Here is an 18,756-nt window from a genome sequence, read left to right on the forward strand (position 1 = left end):
ATAGTTCTTTTATTATTTTCTTTTATTATTGTGGTGATCACATTGATTGATTTGCAGATGTTGAACCACCCTTGCAGCCCAGGAATGAATTCCACTTGGTCGTGGTGAATAATCCTTTCAATGTACTGTTGCATCATATTGGCTAGTATCTTGGTGAAAAATTTTGCATCCATGATCATCAGGGATATTGGTCTGTAATTCTCCTTTTTGGTGGAGTCTTTGGTTTTAGGCTCAAGGTAATGTTGCCTCATAGAATGAGTTTGGAAATTTTCCTTCCATTTCTATTTTTTGAAACAGCTTCAGGAGAATAGGTATTAATTCTTCTTTACATGTTTGGTAGAATTCTGCTAGGAGTCCATCTGGCTCTTGACTCTTGTTGGGAGACTTTTGAGTGCTGTTTCCATTTCCTTGCTGGTTATAGGTCTATTTAGGTTTTCTATTTCTCCCTGTTTCAGTTTTGGTAGTTTATATGTTTCTAGGAATGCATCCATTTCTTCCAGATTGCTTCTTTTGTTGGCATATAATTTGTTCATAGTATTCTCTTAGAATTGCTTGTATTTCTTTGGTGTTTCTCCTCTTGCATTTGTGATTTTATTTATTTGGGTCCTTTCTCTTTTCTTTTGATAAGTCTGGCTAAGGGTTTATCGATCTTATTAATTCTTTCAAAGAACCAGCTTTTAGCTTGGTTGATCTCTTCTCCTGTTTTTTTTTTTTTTTTTTATTTCTATATCATTGAGTCTGCTCTAATCTGTATTATTTCCCTTCTCTTGCTGGATTTAGCTTTTATTTGCTGTTCTTTCTCCAGCTCCTTTAGGTATAAGGTGTATTTGAGACTTTCCCTGTTTCTTAGGAAGACCTGTATTTGTTATATACTTCCTTCTTGGGACTCCCTCTGTTAGATCCCAAAGGTTCTGAACTGTCATGTTTTCATTTTCATTTGCTTCCATGTATTTTTATTAATTCTTCCTTAATTTCCTGGTTGACCCATTCATTCTTTTTTTTTTTTTAATATTTTATTTATTTATTTGAGAGAGAGACAGTGAGAGAGAGCATGAGCTAGGAGAAGGTCAGAGAGAGAAGCAGACTCCCCGTGGAGCTGGGAGCCCGATGCGGGACTCGATCCCGGGACTCCAGGATCATGACCTGAGCCGAAGGCAGTCGTCCAACCAACTGAGCCACCCAGGCGTCCCGACCCATTCATTCTTTAGTAGGATGTTCTTTAACCACCATGTATTTGTGTTCCTTCCAATTTGTTTTCTTGTGGTTGGCTTCAAGTTTTAAAACATTGTGGTCTGAAAATATGCATGGTATAATCTTGATTTTTTGTATCAATTGAGACCTGATTTGTGATCAGTATGTGATCTCTTCTGGAGAATGTGACATGTGCACTCGAGAAGAATGTATATTCTGTTGCTTTAGGATGAAATGCTCTGAAAATATCAGTGAAGTCTATCTGGTACACTGTCATTCAAAGCCCTTGTTCCCTTGTTGATCTGCTTAGATAATCTGTCTATTGCTGTGAGTGGGGTGTTCAAGTCCCCTACTATTATTATATTATTATCAATGAGTTTCCTTAATTTTGTTATTAATTGGTTTGTATATTTGGCTGCTTCCAAGTTAGAGGGCATAAATAGTTACAGTGATTAGATCTTCTCATTAAATAGATTCTTTTATTATATGTGTTCTTCTTCATCTCTTAGTACAGTCTTTGGTTTGAAATCTAGTTTGTTTGATAGAAGGATGGCTACTCTGACTTTCTTCTGATATCCATTGGTGTAATAAGTGGTTCTCCACTTTCAGTGTGGAGGTGTCTTTAGGTCTATAATGAGTCTCTTGTAAGCAGCATATTAATGGGTCTTTTTTTTTTAATCCATTCCAATAGCCAGTGTCTTTTGATTGGAGCATTTAGTCCACCATCATTCAGAGTAACTATTGAAAGATATGAACTTAGTGTCATTGTATTTCTTGTAAAGTGGCTGTTCCTGAAACTTGTCTTTGTTCCTTTCTGGTCTTTTTTGCTTTTGGGCTCTCTCCCCACTCAAAGGAGCCCTGTAATATTTTTTGCAGGGCTGGTTTATTGTTCACAGATTTTTAGTTTTTGTTTGTCCTTTATCTCTCCTTTTATTCTGAATGACAGCCTTGCTGGATAAAGTATTCTTGGCTGCATATTTTTCCCATTTAGCACCTTGAGTATATCATGCCAGTCCGTTGTGACTTGCCAGGTTTCTGTAGACAGTTCTGCTGCTAGTCTATGTGACTACCTTTATAGGTTAAGAACCACTTGTCCCAAGCTGCTTTCAGGATTTTCTCTTTACCTGTGAAATTTGCAAGCTTCACTATTTTATGCTGATGTGTTGACCTATTTTTATAGATTTCTGAGGGGTGTTCTCTGTGCCTCTTAGACTTGAATGCCTGTTTCTTTCCCCCAGATTAGGGATGTTCTGACCTATAATTTGTTCAAAGAAATCTTCTGCCCCTCTCCCCGTGTCTTCCTCTTCTAGGACCCCCATTATCCAGATATTATTTTGCTTTATGGAATTGCTGAGTTCTCTAAGTCTCCCTTTGTGATCCAGTAGTATTATTTCTTCTTTTCAGCTTCCTTATTTTCTGTCATTTTATTTCCTATCTCGCTGACTCTCTCTGCTGCCTCATTTATTGTCATTTTTATAACCTCCATTTGGGACTGCATCTCCTACTAGCATTTTTAATTTTGGCCTGACTAGATTTGAGTTTTTATTTCTATAGTAAGGGATTCTCTAGTGTTTTTTATGCTTTTTTCAAGCCCAGGTAGTATCTTTATAATCATTATTTTAAATTATAGTTCAGAAATCTTATATCCATATTGATTAAAACCCTGACAGTGAGTACTTACCTCCTGTTCTTTCTTTGGGGTGGATTTCTCCATTTTGTCAATTTGTCCAGAAAAGAATAGAATAAAGAAAATAGAAAAGACAACAATAACAACAATGACAACAACAACAACAACAATAAAAAACAAAAACAAACTATAAAAAAACTAAAACAAAATGAAATAAGGAAACAAACCAAACAAACAAGAAACAAAACAAAAATAGGAAAGTAGATCCTGGGTGTATTTTGGTGTGCTTGTTACAAGAAACTAGATCCCAAAATAGGAAAGAAAGAAAGACATATATATATATATATATATATATTTACACAAAAAATAAAATGAAAACCTCAAAAGAAAATATATATATTAAAATTTAAAAAGAATTAAAAAATTAGAAAATCACTGAAAAAATAATACTGAAAGACTTAAGAATAAAAAGCAAAAAACAAATCCTATATACTGTTTTCCCCAAGAGCTGAAGCTTTGCCACCCTCTATGGTCAGTAAACTTGCTGGGAGCCAGTAGTTTGTGCCAGTCTTCTGGAGAAGGGGCCCAGAATGGGAAAGAAAGAAAAAATATTTTTATGTATATACATATATACACACAAAATAATATATACATTATATGTGTGTGTATGTGTATATATATATACAAAAAAAATAAAATACAATTTTATTGCTCTGATTCTCAGGTTCCCTTACCCTTGTTGTGCTGATTCTTAAGTGCCCTTGCCCTTGTGGAAGTGTGCCTTTCTGGCCAGGGTGCCAGGCTCTCTGTAAGTGACTCCAGATTCTACTATGTGGCCCGGTTTTCTCCCTGAAGGCTTTCAGCACTGAAGAGGGGATGAATGTGGTTGTATCCCACTCTCAGCCCCGGAACTGAAAGTTTTCACACCCCCCACCCCCATTCTTCAGTGAGCCCTCACCAAAAAAGCAGTCAGTTCCTCTCATCTCCCTGGTTTCTGTACGAACTCTGTTTACCTAGTCTGTGAATGAGCTTTTTATCTCCAGTATGCAACTGAGTTCTATGGTTCAAATTTTGCAGACTTCTGGAGTATGGACCTGCACTGCTTCCTCCTGGGGGAGGGAAGGGGTCTCCCCTCGCTTCTGCCTTTTGTTGGGCCCCTGTTTGGCGAGTGGTTGCAGGACCTGGCAGTGGTTCGCAATTCATAGCAACAGAGAACAGAAAGCTGACACTTAGATTTGCTGTTTTTAGCCAGGTTCCCTGCTCCTATGCCTGGCAACTCTGCTGTACTCAGGCACTCCTGTTCCTCTTATGACTCCGGGGATTCTGGGACCATACTGTCTAGGATTCCACCGCACTTAGCCCCCTTAAGCGCCTTTAAGCCAAGGACATCCCCCACTGTAGCAGACTTCTGTGCTCTGCTACTTATAGTACTTTGTGCCCTGTTACTTATAGTACTTTGTGGTAGCCTCCTTAAACCGGCTTTCTCCCCTCCACTGTATTCTCTGATATATCACCCCAGGTTCAATTCAAATCTTCTTCGATAAAGTATCTTTTCACCTCCTGCTTTCCAAAAAGTGTAAGTCTCTGCACCTCCTATCTTCCAAAAGCTTTTCTATTTGTAGAATAGAAGTGTTTCTTTTCTCAGATCTCTGATTGATTTTGCAGGTGTTCAGAATACTTTGATAACTATCTAGCTGTATTTGAAGGACCCCACGAACTTAGGGTCCATCTCTCCCCAGCCATCTTAGCTCCTCCCCTGAAATATTAAACTTTTTAAACTGCTCTGTGGTCTTCTGTCATATGAGTTTACCACAGTTCATTTATTCTTTATCCACTGATGGACATTTGGGTTGTTTTCAGTCTTTTTCTTTTTTCTTTTTTTTTTTTAAGATATTAGGCTTTATTTATTTACCTTTTTAAAAATTTTATTTATTTATCTGAGAGAGAGAGAGAGAGAGAGAATGAGAGACAGAGAACATGAGAGGGGAGGGTCAGAGGGAGAAGCAAACTCCTTGCTGAGAGGGAGCCTGTTGCAGGACTCGATCCTGGGACTCCAGGATCATGACCTGAGCCAAAGGCAGTCGCTTAATCAACTAAGCCACCCAGGCACCCCATAGTCTTTTTCTTTTTAATATTAATGAATAAACTGGTATGAACATTCTTGTACTTAAATTTTGGCAGGCACGTGCACACGTTTTTCCTGTGCGTTCTTGGGAGTGGAATTGCTGGGTATGCAAGTTCTAGTTGTTTAACATCCTTGTGAACATTTCAAATTATCTGTCTTCTAATGCTTGCCCTTTCAGTGGGTGTGCTATTTTATTACAGTTTTAATTTACATTTTCTTAATGAGTTGAGTACATTTTCATGTGCTTATTGGCTATTTAATATCTTCTTCGATAAAGTATCTTTTCACCAATTTGCCCACTTAGGGGTGGAACACGTTTCCTTAAAGAAAGCTAGAATGAGGGTCTTATGTTCTTCCAAACAAGCAAAGAGGGGGAGAAACACAGGTGTGTGATTCTTAATCAGTCAGGATTAGATCATAAGACTCTTTGTAGGTGACACAGAATCAGGATTTATTATAGGCAATAGTGAGAAGCCCATGGATGGCTATTGAATCTGGATCTGGCAGGCCAGCAAGTTGGCAGGAAAACGGATCACAAAGGGACTGAGAGGAAGGACAGACTAGCACACACTGGGACAAACTGGAACCCATGGAGACAAACATATAGTGGTTGTCTTTTGTCCCTTCAACGTCAGTGACACAGGCAACCTGAAGAGCCTAGCACCCTTCAGCCCAGTGCTACTGCATACTCTACCTGACCCAGGATCCTAAGGGGACAAGGGGATAGAGAGAAAACAGGTTAGGGACATGTGTGGGCTTTACGGTGCCTTTTGCCCCATGCTACGCTGCAGGAGTACCAGCTACTGCTTAGTTCCTCTGACAGCATCCCTGACCTGTATTTTATTTTTATTTAATTAATTATTTAATTAATTATTTTTATTTATTTAATTTTTTAAATTTAATTATTTAATTTATTTATTTAATTTTAAGTAGGCTCCATACTGGGTGGAAGTCAATATAGGGCTTGAACTCATGACCCTGAGATTAAGACCTGAGCTGAGATCAAGAGTTGGACCCTTCCTCGTCTAAGTCACCCAGGCTCCCCACATCCCTAACCTCTGTTCAAAAAAAGATTAAGGGGCACCTGGGTGGCTCAGTCATTAAGCGTCTGCCTTTGGCTCAGGTCATGATCCCAGGGTCCTGGGATCGAGCCCCACATTGGCCTCCCTGCTCGGTAGGGAGCCTGCTTCACTGTCTCCCACTCCCCCTGTTTGTGTTCCCTCTCTCTCTCTCTATGTCTCTCTCTTTCAAATAAATAAATAAAATATTTTAAAAAATAAAAATGAAAAAAAATTTAAGAAAGACAATCTAGGTGATACACACAAACTTTAGCATTTCATGAAATGGTTAGTTTCGTTTTGGAGAACTGCAAAATGGGGGAAAGGCAAGAAGCTTTTATAGGGCAGAATATAAAGAAGAAGGAAGAAACAAATGGGAAAGACTTGACTGGCTCATTTGGGGCGAGAAGTCCCAGCGCTGACTTGGCAGTTGAGGACTGGCTGACCAGATATACTACAGTTCAGGTCAAGGAGATGAAAGTTATCTAAGTTTCCCGTTTGGTGATGACCCAAGGCAGGAGTGGCTCCATCTTTGGCCCTAGAAATTTATTTGAACCCCTGGAACCCCATAGGAAGAGAATTCTAACATGGATCCAGCACGGCTAAAATGTCAGGGTCCAAAATCACAAAGACAGAGAGCCTGTCTTTGCTGGCAGGGAAAAGGGCTAAAGAAAGCTAATATGTATGGGATACATTTTGGGCCAGGTGCTGTGCTAATTCCTGAACTTGATAGCTAATACCCTGGTAGGGAGCTGCCTGGACCAGGTTTAGGGAAAGCAATGGAATAGGGTGGGGCGGCAGCAATCATTTTACACCCAACTTTTGGTCCTGGATCACATCCCCAAGGCCCAGGGAGGTATCAGAGAGCCCTGAGATGCCCTGCCCCCTGTGTGGGTTACTTATGGGCCACCTGGGCACCAGATGAGATAGAAGCCAGGGCAGAAGCTGTGGGCTGCTGTGACCTTAACAGACTGAAGGGATTTTACTATGTTTTAATAGCTGTAAATGGTTTGAAACTACATGTGTCATTAAATAGGAATGGTTCCATCATTTCTTTTTAAGATTTTATTTATTTATATTTTTTCGAAGTAATCTCTACACTGAATGTGGGGCTTGAATTTACAACCCCCTGAGATTGTCACAGGCTCCACTGAATGAGCTAGCCAGGTACCCTATTGTTCCGTCATTTTTGTGAACTGATGTAGAGACACTATACAGAAGAATGTTTGGATGGGTAATCTTTGAAGTAATCATTTACATTTGTTTCCTGCTGTATTTCTCCTTTGCCTTCGCCCCACCCCCTTCCCTTCAAGGAGAAAGAACAGATACTGGTTTTGTTTTTGTCTTTTTTGGGGAGAGTACTGCAGCAAAGCTGAAAGCAGAAGTTGCCTGCAAAACATTTTCCTTTCTGTCTCTGATGATTTTAAACCGGAGGGGAGAAGAATATTCCACCCCCAGATATGCCTCTTTGGCATAAGGATTATTTTAGGCTGATTATTATTTTTTTAAAACAGCAGGCATGAGAGAAGCTCTGAAAACCAAGCAGAAGTTACACTTTTGTATGAGACATTTACACGTAGAAGGGAAATCTCCACTTGTAAGGGTGTCTCCCTCTGTACTAGGAAGAGAAGGGTGACTCTGAGTCTCCAACTTTTCGAAGTGAAGAAGGCAAGGACTTAACTATGCATAACAACTCTACCCTGTTTACTGCGCTTTTCCTGGTCACCTCCCATACCTGGTCTCCGGGTACCTACATCTTTTATCTTTAGTGGAGATATTATTTAAGGGTATGGCTTGGGGGCCATTTCAGAGAGTTCCTCAGTTTTCTTGGGTCTCTTTCATGGACATGGGGGGTTGGCATGTTACTAAATTTTTGTTTTTCTCTCATTAATCTATCTTTTTATTACAAAAGTGTCTTAGTCAAGAACCTAGAAGGGTCGAGGGAAAATTATTTTCCTCCCACACAAAACCTATACCTGTAGAAAAGTAAAATTTGTGAGTCCTGGAGCAGTGGGGAAGGTAGCATCCCAAAGAAGGTAATCTGTATGTAGATGGGGACATGGCCAACCTCACTACAGACCCAATGAGGTAGGAATTATTATCTCTGGTTTACAGACTGAAGTCTGAGACAGACTGATGGTGCAGAGTAACATGAGGAAACATGCCTATGACATCATTGAGAAATACGGGACAGATCCTTGTCTCCTAGAGCTGAGCTCATCCATGGATTCTGGTCCTAAGTATTTATCTAGACTGGGACTCTCACTTCCCCAGCAGAACCTGCAGTGCAAGCTTTTTGTTCTTACTTCCTCCTCTCCATCTCTTATTTTTTTTAAATACTTTTTTTTTTAAAGATTTCATTTATTTATTTGACAGAGAGAGAGAGAGAGATCACAAGTAGGCAGAGAGGTAGGCAGAGAAGGGGTGGGGAGCAGGCTCCCTGCTGAGCAGAGAGTCCCATGCAGGGCTCGATCCCAGGACCCTGAGATCATGACCTGAGCCGAAGGCAGAGGCTTAACCCACTGAGCCACCCAGTGCCCCTCCATCTCTCATTTAAATTAAAAAGTACAAAGAGTAGTAAGGATCATTTGAGATAGCTTAAATGTCATCGAAATGTTATGCATGAGCTCTAAGTAACAGAATTATGTTCTCTGATTCACATGTATTTTGTGGTCAGTTGGGGCCCTCGGAATCTTTTTTTTTTTTTTCCAACATTTGTTCATTGTGGTGTCTAAATGTGGTGTCTCTCCTGATGGGACGAGGGCTCCCAAATGTGGAGTAATGATCAGGGTAGAAGCCGGTGACACTGACAGTGAAGGAATTCACCTGAGGCAGAGCAAAGGAGATAGGAATTTATTGACTATACTGCAAGGGAGCACTGGGTAGGATAGCAGAGGAGAGACTGTCTGCAAGGAGGCAGTGGGTAGGGGCTGTTTTTCTTGGGAGGGAGGGTCAGAGGTGGAAGGAGAGAGATAATCTTAAGCAAGCTACGCCCAGCGTGGAGCCCCATGAGGGGCTGGATCTTACAACCCTGATATCATGATGTGAGCCAAAAATCAAGAGTCAGATGCTTAACGAACTGAGCCACCCATGTACCCCATGCGTGGGGGACTGTTTATAAAGGGGGAAGATGAAGAGATATGGCAAAGTATGGAATTTTCCCTCTTTTGGCATTTGTGCCTGGTGGTGGTAAGTAACCCATTGGTCAGATAGGCTCATGGCTATTTTGAGCTGGGGGTCACCTAATGGACCTGTGTGTATTCAGCCAATTGGTTGCTGAGGGCCCTTTCTGTACTCCATTGCTCAAGCCTGCTTGCCTAAAAGCAGCCTCCACACTCATGTTTGCCCTTCCTATTTTTGTCTGTTTAGATGACTGATCTTCTGTGGAGTAAGTATTGTTGGTATAAAACAACAGGTAAAATGTAATTGGAATTATATCGAGAAAGAATTCTCATGTCCCATTCCTTGAAACCAAGAGTCAGATGCTTAGCTCCACTGAATGAGCTAGCCAGGTACCCCATTGTTCCATTATTTTTGTGAACTGATGTAGAGACACTATACAGCAGTATGTTTCTCGTTTAGAAGGAAAAAGTCATTTCTCTTTCTGCCCCAAGAGGGCAAGAACAGTTTCTCCAACCCCAGAGCATCTAAGCTGCTATTTATGTGGTATGCGTTCATGATCAGGAAATACAAACTAGTAAGTGTATGCTTGTCACGTTCTGATAACCTGTGTTAAACACTTAGCTCATTGCTCACTTAATAAAAGTTTACCCTAGCAGCCAAATTTACAGTTGTCTCTAGTCTAAATGCACCTCTGTTGGTCTGGGATCTGGGCATTCTCCTGGTGAAGAACAGATGCTACCCATTGCCGCAGGGGCTGAGTTTAACTGAACTGGATGTCAAAGCTACCGTAGGTAGATGGCAGTATGGTTCAATTCCCCACTTCGTATGTGGCCAGTTAGGAATTTAAAACCCATCTCTGTGGTCTGCTGTCAAGTTACTAAATCTTTTAGAGCCTCAACTTTCTCATCTGTAAAATGGGAAAGCATTGGCTGCCCCAGATATTGTATTAAATAAGACAATCTACTTATTAGGGGACTTGACACAATAAATGGAGACAGATCAAATTCTATGCAGCAATTACCACGAGAGTAGAAGAGAGTGGAGAGCTCTTTAAAGAAAGCTGAATTAAGCCAACATTTCACTAACTAAAATGTTACTGACAAATTATTCATCGATTTCAAAAGATTCTCTTCTCTGACATTATGGGAAGTTGAAAATTAATTTAATTAGCTGCACCTCTCACAGATCCTGCCTGAAACCCCAGGTTAGTGTATTTTGGTATGTCTGCAGGGGGTTTACTTTGCGCAGAGGGGAATAATCTAATTTTGGCGACTGTAATAAAACTGGGTTAAAATGCCCTACGCTAGGGCAGTACCCAAACTCCTTGGCGGCCAATGCTATTACTTCTGGAGGACAAAATGCATACATAGTGTCTGCACTCGGGCGGAGTTCAAGTCCTGAAGGGCCTTGAGAGGAGGAGAGATGTAGGTCCTTCAAGGAGAAAGGGTCATAACAGGAAGAATCCCCCTAACTTTCTAGAGCCATTGCCCTCATAAAGGGCGGGGACTCTTTAAGGGGGGTGACCACGTGGGGTCAGGAGCAGCCCAGTGGGGCTGGTTCAGGGAGGATTCATCTGTCCCACTACGTGTCCTGCAGCCCTACTGTGTGTCTCGGGACTGGTGCCCAAAGGTCTGCTGCCCATTGGGCGCACGGAACAAGTCGGCCTGCTCTCCCGAGACCTTCCTTAGCCAGACAGCCGGGGTAAGCCGGCTCCTCCCGGCGCGCCAGCCAGCCAGCCAGCCAGCCAGCCGTCTCTCCGCAGTTGGAGTTCCCTGTCCGGCCGGCGGTGGGCGCGCGCCCCACGAGGCCCGAGCCCGCCGCCCTGTGCTGAGCCGGCCGGCCCCGCCGAGCCTTGGGGTCCCGCGGCCTCGGCGCCCGCACGCCCCCAGCTCCGTGCAGGCAGCCTGCAGAGGTTGGTGCGGCTCGCGCACTCGGGGTCGAGACCCGCCCACCTGCCGGCAGCACTGCGGCCCCCGCCGCCCCCGCGGCCTGGCCGCACGCCGGGTCCCCGCCGCGGAGGGGGATGGGGAGGGAGGAGAGACTGGAGGAGTTGGAGACAGACAGAGCCTCGGCGAGCACAGTTACGGCTGGAGACAGACGGCGGCGGGAGGCGGAACACTCCCCCCCTCCGGCGACGGGAGGCGGGACACCTCCCTCGGCGGCTGCAGCACCGTCTCCCTCCTCCCCCCTCCTCCCGGAGGCTGCGGGCCGGGCTCGGCGGGACAGGCAGGCGATTGCGGCTGGCCCTGCCCGCCCCGCGCGCCGCCGCGGCCGGCCGGGGATCCCCTGCGAGCCGGGGAGGAGCCGCCGCCGCCAGACAGGCTGCGAGTCTCTGGGAAAGTGAAAGGGGGGCGGGGAGCGCGGGGGAGGCCCGGGGGTAAGGTCCCCGGCTCTTAAAGAGACCCGGCGCACCGCGCCGCGCTCCCCGCCGACCCGCTGCGCGCCCCCCCGCCGCGGCGGCCCCGCATCCTGCGCCCCTCCCCCGCGGCCAGCAGGGCCGGTGGCCCGGAGGGCCGCAGTACGAGCGGTCCCCCGCCTCTGCTCCAGAGGGACGGCCGCAGGTGAGTGCAGATCCGAGGTGGCTGTTGTGGTCTCGGCGTCTGGCCCAAGTTCAGCGCGGCGCTGGAGCGGGAAGGGGGGAGGCTGGGGAGGGCAGGGGGCGGAGGACGCGGGGACAGGACGCTCCGAGAACGGGACGTCCGCGAGCCTGCGCCGTCGGCGGGGGCGGGAGGGAGCTGCGCAGCCCGGTGAGTCCTCCCCAGACCGGCGAGTCCCCCGGAGACGAGTTCTCCAGGTCTGAGGCTGTGTAGTCCGTGGGCACGGCGGCGTCCTGGGGCGCTCGCCCGGGGCGCGTGTCGGGAGGGCGACCCGGCACTCCGAACCGAGGCGCCGCCGCCTCTGCTTGTGTGCTCTGCTGGAGGAACGCTGCCGACCTATTTCTCCGTGCCCGGCGCGGGGTGTCCTGCGGTTGCAGGACCTAATTCTGCACCGCGGGGAGGCCGGGGTAAGCGCCGCGGTAACTGCCCAAACTGAGGTCTCGGTTCCCTGGGGCCTGTCAGCGAGCCACTGCAGGCGGTGGGGTGGGGGTGGGGGGGACTGGAGGTCAGTGGGAAGCGGGAAGATCGTGCAGGACCTTGCTGGGGAGTTTGCGGGAAGGAAAAGGGGCGGGAGCGGGCCGTACTCTGAACCCTGCATCCCGCTGCTGGACAGCCCGCAGCCCGCGGCTCCGCACCCGGGGACCCCGCAGGTCGCGCCCCGCGCCCCTGGGGCCCGCCTCACCCGGCGTCTGCCCGGGTTCCCCAGCGCGCGTTGACGTCGGTCGCGGGGCCGCCCGCAGCTCCCGGCATTGGCTGGAAGTCGATTGTTTCCCGGCGGCTGCTGTTACACTCAGGCTGGGTCTCTGAGCCTCGGAGGAAGCAGGCGTGTGTTCAATTTCTCTTTGACCCTTAACGGTGGAATAAACAGGAAACGACGAGCACCCAGCCCGGGCTCAGCACTTGCCTTTGTTGTGGGGTCCTCTTTGCACAGTGACGAGGAGGCGTCCCTGGGAACCCTGCCGGGTGCGCCGCCCGGAGTGGCGTTGGGGGCGAGCCGTGTAAGTACGCGGCTGGAAGACAGTGGGCTCGATTCAGGTTAATTTGCTGGGATGGTGGAGAGGGCATTTGCTTGTTTCAAAACTTTTTTTTTTTTTTTTTTTTTTTTTCATTTAAAAGGAAGACTTGGCTTCCCGTTGAGGCAGAGATTTTCAGGAGGACGACACGGAGCATGGTGGGTGGGTGGTATCTGGAGAAGACGCGTCAGTCAGTGCCCTGGTTCCCGGTTTAGCTGGCGGGGCACCGTGCAGCCGGTCAGAACAGCGGGAACTCTTTAAAGCAAGAAGGGCTTCCTTGCTCCTAGCCCGGCACGGGAATGATTGCTGAGTGGCATTGGCCACATAAGCTAGCTTAATTTTTGTTTTCCCCAAAGAGTCTTCTAATTAGCTAGAATTGTGTAATTTTGATTTGCTTCTTTTCTCTTTCTCTGTGTCCCCTCTATTACCTTCTCTTTTTTTGGCGATTACTTTGGCTTCGATATCCCCAGGCCCTACTTACAGTTCAGGGCTGCTTTCTACAATGTCAATTTATTACTGTGATAAATATTCATTGACGACCTACTGTGTGCTAGGCATTGTAGGCTTCGAGGTGAGATAAGCTATTAGAGGATGTTGAGTCTGAGAGTTACTATAAGTAAGTTTCTTGCAGTGGAGGTGGGTAGAGATGGTCAGCAGCCTTGGTTCCTAAAAATATATAGGTCCCATGGCTGGCATGGAGGTTGGTGCCTTCCTTTACGGCTAGTACTAGGAAACCTCCCTTTAAGATGGCCCTTTCCACTTGTTTGGCTAGCCAAGAAAGATATTCTTCCATTTGTATTTTGCCTGGAGCTTCTGGACTGAGCTTTGCATTGACAAGGAATGTTCTGTAGAAACTGCCACTGCATGAAGCCATGTTCTGCATTTTGTATGTGACTATTTAGTTCTTTCTAGTATTTATATTGAATTTCCTGTCATCTGTATATCTGTCTTTGTGCTCTGCACAGTTCTCTTGCAACATATTCTTTATGTTTGGTAAAGGATCATAATGTCAAATTTGAGTCATTACATAAACGAACGAATAGATCTGAATATTGCCCATCCCATGCACAGTTATTGAATTATAATATTTGGTTTCCTATCAACCCTTGAATGCTATTTGATGGCCCTTGCAAAGCAGTGCTTTTTACAACATGGGTAAATGCCTCATGATCTTTGAAAGCTTCATTCTTTTAAGAGCTTCACTTTGCAATTGACGTTGAACACACTGTTAGGAATTAGGGCCAAGACTGTAAATGCCGGTTAGGATGTGCTGTAATGGAGTTGTAGCTCCTTTTCCCCTTGTTTTAAAAAGACTCTTTTAATTTCTTAACATTTTCCTGTTGCCCTTGGAAGAGTTTGCCGTCACTGGCCATGGGTTCTAGTTCATGTAGGTTTGTATTTACTATGGAGAAGACTTTTCCCACAGGGTTTTAGGACGGTCTCTTGAATCCTCTTGGGGGCTTGGTTTGCATGACCACAGTCCTGCAGAGGAATCCAGCCAGTGCCACCTGCTTATTAAGGGATTTTGTACCAATTTGTTGGCACATGATTTGAGAATCAAAGCCCCGCACCCTCCCCACCTCTCTTCGCCCCCTGCCATAGTATATACATACATAGACAAATATTTCCCCCCAACTGCTGACAGTGTTCTAAGAATAGTTTTCTTGCCTGGCGTGCTGAGAGCAAGGACCCATCTGCAGAGGTGTTTACAGTTTGGGACTGTGCTATAGTCTTGGTTGACTTAGCAGCCTGCCAGAGTAGCCTTGTAGCTCATGGGACGCCGTCTGTTTTTCATCTGGGCTGCTGGAGGGGCAGTTCCCAGCTGGACAGGGCCTCAGAGAGAGCTGAGAATGACTTTTGCTCTATGAGGGTAGTTTCTGTCCTGATGTCAAGCAGAGACCCTTAAGCTCTGTCTGGATCCCTTTGCTGTCACCTAGCTGTCAGTCACCCATGGTCTAGGCTGGAGAGGACTGCTCTGTGTAAACCCAAGCACTCTCAGGGCTGGGGCAGGGACACTTGGTTGTGACACTTGCTTGTCCAATCTCTCTGGTAGTTCTTGCCCTATTTCTTCTCATGTTTAATCATCTAGACTTATGGAGTTTCTATGATGTGCCTGTCCTTTTGGGTGAAACTTAGTAGAGGAGCAATAGCTATAAAAAGATTATTCCATATTAACCTGTAAAGTTTTTAGAAATGTTAAACACACTTGATTTAGACACAGAGCTATTAAATACAGTAGCAAAAATGCCCTGTAGTCCCATCTTGCCCTTTTGTCGCTTCTTCCTCTTTCTCCCTTCCTCCCTCTAGTCCATACGTCCGTCCTTCCTTCCTAACTTCCTTCCTTTTTCCCTTCCTCCTCTCTCCCTCCCTTTCTTCTTATCTCAGAAAACTCTTCTGGAAGCCATTATTTTCTGGTGTCAGAGTGACTTTCTGCCTACATGGGATTCTTTAGTCTAGAATTACACCTTGACCTATATTATGCGTGTGCATGGAACGTGAGTCTTAAGTTTTAAAATAGGAACATAAAGTTTCTGTCTACTATTTGCAAATTTAGGCCCCAAGACCTACCACTTTTTTAGGAAAATTGTGTGTGTGTGTGTGTGTGTGTGTGTGGCGTTATTCATTTCACTGTTAGGCAGCTGGAGTGAACAGCCCCCCAGAACCTGTACTATTAATTGCTACAGCAATATTGGATTCCTATTCCCAGTGACTATTGTTTTTTCCTCTGTCATAGGAGGAATTGAAAATAGTGTTTGTGTTGTCTCATATCCATGTGAGATGGATTGTTTTTCTTTGAATTTCCACTAAAAATGGCACTTTGGCCTTTTAAGCTGTTTTTGTGAGGACTTTTCTTTCCACTAGGCTTGTTTTCCAGATAGGTCTTGGAAATTACGAAGAACATAGCTATAATTTCTCTCTTGATTGGCAGCTGAGAGCTTTCCTGAACAAAAATAAGGCTACACTGTGCCAAATGGTTGACTTTTCTAGAATAAAAACTCTAAAGGGTATGCAGAAAGTCCTCTGGTTAATATATTGGCATTCCCAGAACCCACTAAAACTCCGGCAGCTTGCCAGACACCACTTAATGAGGACGCAGAATGTCTGGCTCAAATCCCCGCGAGCAGAAGGGGGTGGGGAGCTGATGTCCACACCCTTTATTAATTTTTAATGACTGTACTTTTGTTTTGCAGATTTTGCTCTGTACCCCCCCCCACAACTGACCCCCACCACATCGCCCCTCCCCCCCATCCGTTTATTTACTCATTTACTTGGCATCAGGAAAATGTTGAGACTTTCCAAGGTTAAGAATCCTGCTGAGGGATCACTTCTGTTTGTGGTGGTGCTTTTGTCGTTGCTTTTCTTTCTTTTTCTCTCCTCCCAACCCTTTTTCAGACAAGGAAGAGAGAGAAGGAACAGAAAAAGAGATGACAACTTTCTTTCTATTTTTTTTTTTTATGATGCTTTATTGTCTGCTGGAAGAGAACCATTTACGAAACTTTAAGTTTGTCAGACAGTTTATATGACAGTGCAAGTTGGTGCTTGCCAAGCTCCAGACAGATTGCTAATGTTACATGACAGGGATAAATGAATTACCGCTGTCTGCAACACGCTTGCACTGCAAACGCGCTCTGGAGCCGGCGTCCGGGCGCTGCGCACCCAGGGAGCCTGCTGGCTGTGCAGCTGGGAGGAAGGCCTCTCTGCCTCTTGCCTAGAATTCTGTGACTTGGTTCGGAAATGAAAAGGGTGTGTCTCTCGCTTTTATTTTTGGCAGGGCTGCAGGGTAGCAGAATGGACGGAACAGCTGTGTGTCCTTCGCATCACTGGGCAGCTCTGCCCCCTTGCCCTGCCCTTCCCCTCCCCCTCTGGCCCCACCACATTCTTCCCTCTGCACCAGGGGGCATGGCACCTAGCCTTCCTCCCAGGGACCTGCTGCGGACAACACTAAACGTTGTTCTCAGCTGCTCAGGCCTTTAGTGTTCCCGAAGCCAAGTTTCAAGCTGTTTACAGTTGCGTTCTTTCTGCAGGTGCAGACATTGAGAACAAATTGTCTGAGATAAGTGTGTGTGTGTGTGTGTGTGTGTGTGTGTGTGCTGCCCTGGGAGGGGGCAGGGTGGCACTCCTTGGGCATAATGTACTTTCATCTCTGGCAATTTGGATAGTCAGCTGGCAGAGTGACAGGTGTAATGAACTTAATGGTCTTGCTCTAGTTGTTAGCGGACACACCGCTCATATTACAAAGCCACCTCCTAAGTTGGGCCCCTGCCAAATGACTTGCTCTTCTCCTTGCAGACGAGATTCAGGGCCTGGACTACTCCAGTGAACGTGAAGGTCAGGAATTAGGTGGGTGTGAGCAAACATCTGTGTGTCCTCATCCACATGGTCCCTAAATGGACCTCGAATTTCTCTTCAAAGTAAAAGCGTTGATTCATCTTGCAAAAAGGATGCATCCCATCCACCCTCGGCTGGTCAGTCCTCCATGAGAGGTGTGGCAAGGGACCCTCTGTGTAGGTGTGTGGACTCTTTATCCCTGGGGTTTGCAGAATGGCAGGCTTCCTACTGGGCCTTGTCAGTTCTCAGCCGGCCACTGATCTCCAGAGATGGGCCAGGCCTGTGGCTGGTGGAGGCTCCACTGGGCAGTGTTTTCATTGTCTGGGGCCCCAAGGGCCTGCAACGTCCCCAGAGCTGGGGAGGGGATTTCCATAGTAAAATCTCACAGCTTCCAGAAGGCAAGAGTGGAGAGTCCACGGCAGGAGGCCAGGCTGCTTTTGGAAGGGCTCCTGGACCTCTGGCGGGCCCGCCTCCACTAGGGCACTTGGTCAGAGAATAGTAGCAGCGGTTCCAGACACTTGTAGAGTGCTGACTGTATGCCAGGCTCTTCTTAGTGTTGCACATATATGAACTAATTTTGTCCTCGGTGCAGCCCTTTGACATCTGGACTGCTCTGTCCCCAGCTTGCAGGAAGGCAGCGAGAAGCCTGGGAATTACCCAGAGTCGCACCTCTTGTAAACAAAGGGTGGGGTCAGACACAGCCCAGGCGTTCTCTCACTTGGGGTCTGGGCTGGGACTCCAGGTCGCCCGAGGTCAGCCCCCAAGCCAGAAGTTCTTCACCAGGGACCTGTTGGTGGAGCTGGGTGGAGGAGGACAAGTTGGGTGGAGGAGGACGGAACCCTTTCTCTCTGGTCCCGGTCCCGGAACAGGTCCCAGCAAGCGCCTTTCTTCTTCCTTCCTGCTTTTATCTGTGGCTCTGATTATGGCCCCCTCACCGCCATTCCCCATTCTTCTTTCTAGCTGTTTCCTGTTCGTGTCACGCTGGTGACAAGGCTGTTGGTAACTTTGTTTTGTCCACCTCGAACCTTGAGTCCCTCAAGGCAGATGAAGTGAAAACCAGCAGCAGGATTGTTGGCTGAGGTACTCTGCACCATTCCTTAAAAACCTTTTCTGTTAGTCTTGTCTGGGTCGATGTTTATGTTGATGTTGATGATCAGAGCGTTAGGACCTGTTTTCTGAGGGGTGAACTGAGGCCGGTGGAGGAGAAGCCTTCTGTCTGCTGTGGGTCTTGTGGGGCTGTGGGGAGGCTGAATGAGGCCCTCCAGGGTGTTTGTTCATTCAGAAGGATCCAGATCATCTAGTACATGGAATGCTACTGAATTCATTTCCCTTTGCTTCCTGCATTTGGGAAAAAAACAAAACAAAACAAAACAAAATCATCATATCTTTAAGAGTCTCTATTTTGATTCATGAGGGCATCGATTAATCAACCACACATATTGACGTGTCCTTCTTAAGAAAGAGTGTCCGTTTTGGACAAACCCAAATGTTTGGGATTACAGCAAGTTCTTAGGTGATGCAGATTCCCTTGGGCCTGGCAGGACAGCCCCTCAGCTCTTTGCAAGCCCATGGCAGTGGGGCAAGAACGGGAATCCATGGGAATCCATGGTAGCCCCTGAGCCCAGCCAGGTGATTGGGGTCACTGTAGAATGTATTATGGTCTCCACATGTTGTGGGGTACTGGAAGTTCCTG

At 46.3% G+C, this 18,756-nt stretch overlaps 2 protein-coding genes across 7 annotated transcripts in view; one reads left to right on the forward strand and one right to left on the reverse strand.

The window, feature by feature from the left end:
• Positions 1-10,695: 10,695 nt before the first annotated feature.
• Positions 10,696-12,471, reverse strand: LOC125081624 (collagen alpha-1(I) chain-like). The gene is given in 3 exon segments (XM_047696214.1): positions 10,696-10,865; positions 10,868-12,107; positions 12,404-12,471. Coding segments are annotated over 3 exon segments (1,365 nt in total). The 3' UTR covers positions 10,696-10,808.
• Positions 11,569-18,756, forward strand: part of LDLRAD4 (low density lipoprotein receptor class A domain containing 4) — a 422,279-nt gene continuing 415,091 nt past the window's right edge. The window contains exon 1 of one of the 6 annotated variants that reach the window (XM_047696221.1): positions 11,569-11,685. The gene's annotated coding sequence lies outside the window, so the exon portion shown is untranslated. Of the gene's footprint in view, positions 11,686-11,805; positions 11,919-11,996; positions 12,129-12,593; positions 12,720-18,756 lie in introns of those variants that run through there. The other 5 variants (XM_047696220.1, XM_047696215.1, XM_047696222.1 and 2 more) reach the window with 5 other exon arrangements.

Source organism: Lutra lutra, chromosome 12 (assembly GCF_902655055.1).
Source record: "Lutra lutra chromosome 12, mLutLut1.2, whole genome shotgun sequence".
NCBI lineage: Eukaryota > Metazoa > Chordata > Mammalia > Carnivora > Mustelidae > Lutra > Lutra lutra.